General features: G+C 62.5%; 3 protein-coding genes across 3 annotated transcripts; 2 read left to right on the forward strand and 1 right to left on the reverse strand.

Moving 5' to 3' along the window:
- Positions 1-49: 49 nt before the first annotated feature.
- Positions 50-448, forward strand: MNEG_5190 (hypothetical protein; the record flags this gene model as incomplete). Its single annotated transcript, XM_014046328.1, has 1 exon — positions 50-448. A coding segment is annotated over one exon (399 nt), but the record flags the coding sequence as incomplete, so codon positions are not given.
- A 436-nt stretch (positions 449-884) lies between these two features.
- Positions 885-2,601, reverse strand: MNEG_5191 (DNA replication complex GINS protein PSF2; the record flags this gene model as incomplete). Its single annotated transcript, XM_014046329.1, has 6 exons — positions 885-944; positions 1,235-1,408; positions 1,753-1,874; positions 2,014-2,140; positions 2,312-2,401; positions 2,551-2,601. 6 exons carry the CDS (start codon positions 2,599-2,601, stop codon positions 885-887), a joined length of 624 nt encoding a protein of 207 aa, XP_013901783.1.
- Positions 2,602-3,213: 612 nt separating this feature from the next.
- MNEG_5192 (hypothetical protein) lies at positions 3,214-4,365 on the forward strand (the record flags this gene model as incomplete). Its single annotated transcript, XM_014046330.1, has 4 exons — positions 3,214-3,298; positions 3,520-3,659; positions 3,861-3,908; positions 4,138-4,365. 4 exons carry the CDS (start codon positions 3,214-3,216, stop codon positions 4,363-4,365), a joined length of 501 nt encoding a protein of 166 aa, XP_013901784.1.
- Between the last annotated feature and the right edge of the window lie 272 nt (positions 4,366-4,637).

The raw sequence follows: 4,637 nt of genomic DNA on the forward strand, positions 1-4,637 counted from the left end.
GGCGGCGGAGGTGGTGGCACCCCAGGGACCTGGCCAGGCGCACCCGCAGGTCGCAGAGCTGACGTCTCCACCCCTGCTTGACGACGGCCCCGTGGTGGCGACGGCCGCTGCGCGCAGTCTGCCGTCCACCTCAGAGAGCGGGCAGCCGCAGGCGCATTCCCTGCACCCCGTCAAGCTCAGCCCCCAGAAACAGTCTGGGCCCGCAGCGGCTGACACAGCGCCCCCGCCGCCCCTGGTTGTGGCGCCTAGCCTGCCTCAGGTGGCCGCGGGTCGGCTGGCCGTAGGGCAGGACCAGCAGGCGGAGGGCACTACGGAACGCATAGAGCAGCAGGATCACAATGAGCAGCACCAGCAGCAGCAGCAGCAGCAGCAGCCAGCGGCGGCCAAGCCTCTGAAGAAGAGGCGCCTGGCAGATATCGCAGCAAAACAGCTCGGACGGCAGCTTTAGGGTTTGCAGGGGAACGCTTTGTGTTTTTTGTGGGATCTCAGGGTTCCTGTTCGCGCTCATTCTGTGCAGCATTTTGGAGAATCCACTGGAGTAGAGTGTTGGTGGCAGGACGGGGCGTGCACGTGTGTGAGATCCGCCTTGCGCTGAGCACCGCCCGTGCGTGCTCCTGTAACCTGCCTTTTGTGATTCCGGTTTGGTGACCAGGTGTGTCAGAAGTGAATTTGTCACATCACAACAAGGCATATGAAGGTGCCTTTGTACTTTGCATTTACACTGCTATGCAGCAGCCTCTGTTGCTACTCGTAATGGGTGTAAAGTCATGTACACTGCGCAACAACCCACGGGGCCCGCCAACACAAAGGGCGCAGGCAGGCACGGGTGCGGGCTGTTGTGCGCGCGTCAAGCTAGCTAGAAGGTCAAGGCAACCATGAATAGGTCAGAAGCCCGGTGTGGGTTGAGTCATCGCGGCAGCCCGGTTCTCCAGCATCAGCTCCACCTGCGCGGCATGGAGGGCCGGGGGGGAGGGGGGTGCCAACGCGCGGCTGTTTTGCTCAAGCCAACCCCCCACCATAACCCACATGCATGCATGTGCATGCGCACGCGTTCGTGCGTGCGTGCGTGCGTGCGTGTGTGCGCGCACACACACACACACACACACACACACATACACACGCGCGCGCACATACACACACACACGCACACACACGCACGCACACCACAACCCTCACCCAGAAATCGATACCCACTCACACTCACACTCGCACGTGCGCCCACCCTTCCCCGCACCTTTGAGAACTTGAGGAACATATTGAGGCTGCCCTGCAGGTTGAGGCGGATCAGGTTGGCCTCGTACGCAGACAGGTTGGCCAGTCGAATGGTCGACGCCTGCGCCACCATTCGCAGGCCGTCCTCGATCTTGTGTCGCCGGATGTTGACAAACTGCTGCAGCAGGTCCCGCACCTGGTTTGGGGTGATGGGGGGAGAGAGCAGAGCGTCAGAGGGGTTGACAGCGTCGTCATGGCTCGTGCCAGAGAGAGGAGGATCGAGGTCGCCTCGCAGCCATGATGCGGGCCGCGCGCGGCAGGATGACCGCCGGCAGCCCGCCCGTTCGATCCAGGGTGTGATACTTTCGTGGCCCTCACATTCATGAGTACGGGCTGCCATGCAGCTGCGTAGCAGCCATCCCCAGCGTGCCGGTCTCGACTTGTGACCCAAAGCTCACAGGTCGCCGCTGTGGACGTGACCAACCCCTCAAGCATCCCACCCGCCTCTGTGACCACGCCCCCGAGGCAGGCCGCGCGCACCTGGAAGAAGCTGTCTCCGAATGCATCCTTGGCAGACTCAAACAGCAGGCAGCACACCTCCATGAAATAGAAAGGCACTGGCTGGAACGAGTCGAGGTCCGACTGCTCCGCCGTTATCAATGCTGCGAGTGCCGGGGGAAAAGTGTGTGGGCGCCTGGGGCTGTAGGCGCGGCCGCCAATCACATGGCAGCGCTCCCCATACGCGAAGGATACAACGCGCAGCTCGTTCGTCAGGCGTGTTGGCGGGTGCGGAATACCCACCTTGCAGCCGCGGGATGTCGAGGAACTGCGGCGGGATGATGCGGCACTTGCCGCGCTTGTGCAGCTGGAGCGCCAGCCAGATTGGCACCTCCACCGGCATGTTGGGGCGGAACGGGCCATAATCACCCTGTGCGCGGTGAAACGGGCGGGACGATTTCCAAGGTGCAGCCGTTGCGCAGCACGTCTACTAGCAACGCTGCAGGACAGGCAAGCCAACCGCTGCGCCGCCCAGGAAGCGTTGCACGTCCCACTAAGAGCTCGGTACTGGTGCAGCAGGGTTGGATAGGCCGACACGCACCCCGACGCAGCTGAGCATGCCGTTGGCGCTGTGCCGCAGCTGAAAGCTGGGAATGATGGTGATGGGCTCCTCCTCTGCGAAAAACTCGAGCTGCGCCGCGAGGACACACAGCAGCATGAATTTGGCGCCATCCTCGCGCACAGCAGCAGCAGCAGCAGCAGCAGCAGCAGCAGCAGCCCTCCCCACTCCAACGTGCACCCTCAAGTGGTCGCATAAATCTTGCATGCGGCCCTGCCCACCTCTTCTGCTGCAACAGGCAGCTTTATTTTGTTTGTCGAGGTGGTCGTCATGTTTGCAAGGGCGTTCAGAGGTCTTCAGCCAGCGTCACGACAACTACCAAGATTATCAATTGTCAGGGCATCTAAATGTCACCCATGGCAGGGTCGGCGAGGTGCCAAACTGTGATCTGGCGCGGATCGATCAAGAATGGGGTACGAGCATATGAAGCGCACTCACGAGATTCTTGATAGCTTGCGTGTTTGTTCAATTCACCCATCACCAGAACTAAGCACGATGCACGGTGGTTCAAACCTAGTCACTCCAGAGTAACTTCCGGTAGAATGCACCCATCGGCATGAAGTTAATGGTACCTATGAAATAGAATTTTCACGCGTATCATAATTGACCACTCAGCTCTGCCTCAAACTGACAAAGCCTCGCCAGGACCTTCGCGATGCTTGCAAGCAGCCACCTCTCATACCCTTCGGGGCCCATTGGCGCATCGCGCGTGTGTACACACATAAAAAGTCGGATCATGCGCTGCCGCTCATCCACAGGTAAGTGTGTGATGGACCGCCGCTGCGAGCGCGCACGCGGCGTGTTGATTTGCCGGTCCCTGCATCGCAGACACATTTGCGGCGTCGTTACTGGCAGCGGAGCGCGATGGTGACATCATGCGGTGCATGGAAGTGGTAACAGAGGCTCGTGTGCTGAAGCTGGAGCTCCCGGCAGCCGCCTTGGAGGCGGGTATTCGCACGTTTGCGGCAGGTGAGCTGGGTACCGCACGGCGCATGCTGCATGAGCGATTGGATAACAACAATGATGGCAACGGATGGTGGGAATAGACGTTGGCCTGATAATCTCAGTCCAGTGCTGTGGAGCAGAGCGTGGCAACCACAGGTCGCAGCCACCCATGGAAAGGCACCACCCACGGCACGATGCGGCCCTCTGTTTGTGCACACCCGGATTCACGCGCCCCCGCCCTGCAGGCGGCCAGTGGCAGCGGGCCGTCGACATGCTCGAGTCCATGACGGCCGACGGGCAGCACGCCCAGCACGACACGTCGGTCGCGGTGTTCAGGGCGCTAGCAGAGGGGCAGCAGGCGGACCGGTCGCTGCAGCTGCTGGAGGTGGGTGATGATGGGTCGTCTGGGGCAATGCTTGTGCTGCCAGGGAGAGCTCAGAATGCCTGCTTCACTTGCATTGCAACAGGGAAGAGCGGGCCTGAAAATGGAAACAGCGACAACTGCGCTTCCCCTTTGCACTGGCGGCACAATTTCGGATTCCCTGTGCGGGGCTGCAGCCTCACCCACATCGCCTTCCCTTCGCAGGTGATGGAACAGACGGGCCGCGGCGTGCCGTCGACCGTGCGGAACCTGGTGGGCAGCTGCTGGGCCTCTCACCCTCCTCCACCCGGGGCCGCCGCGCCTGCTCAGCCGCCGCGAGAGCGCCCCCGCCGCCTCCGCACGCCACGGCCCCCCGCCTGCCACCCAACTCTCACGACCGCTCCACCTCCCGACGCCTCTTCCCGGCTGCAGCCATAGACAGTAGGTAGGGTGGAGCCCTAAACACAAACCTCACGGTCGCCCTACCCCCCATCACCTGCAGGTCGTGAGGACCTGCGCCACCAGCGGCCGCCTGGACCGCGCGCTGGAGCTGCTGGAGGCGATGGCTGACTCAGCCATGCAGTCGGGGCTGTCCGACGACGAGGAGGGCGGCGGCCGCGGTGACGTGTTCATCGAGGGGGTGACGTTCTCGGCTGTGGCCGGCGAGTGCCTGAAGCAGGGGCTGAGCGCGAAGGCAGAGGAGGTCCTGGACTGGCGGGACTACCTGTGATCGCGCTGTAAGCATGAGTCAAGAGACCAAACTGAATTCGAAAGGAAACGAACCAGCTCGACTGAAAGCGGATACAAGTTACAGCAACTACTCGCACTCGGTGTTGCCTGGTGGCGGAGCGAAAAAGTGGGTGGGTTCATGTGTTTCAGGGGCGCAGCGCCCGCCCTCGGCCCTTTGCTCGCGACCGGCACGCTGGCCGAGGGGGCCGCGCGGCCCGCGCCGGTGGTCTCACTGGCTGCGCTCGCCACCTTCTCGGCGGGCGTGCTGGCGCC

The sequence above is a fragment of the Monoraphidium neglectum genome (assembly GCF_000611645.1).
Source record: "Monoraphidium neglectum strain SAG 48.87 unplaced genomic scaffold scaffold00761, whole genome shotgun sequence".
Classification (NCBI taxonomy): Eukaryota; Viridiplantae; Chlorophyta; class Chlorophyceae; order Sphaeropleales; family Selenastraceae; genus Monoraphidium; species Monoraphidium neglectum.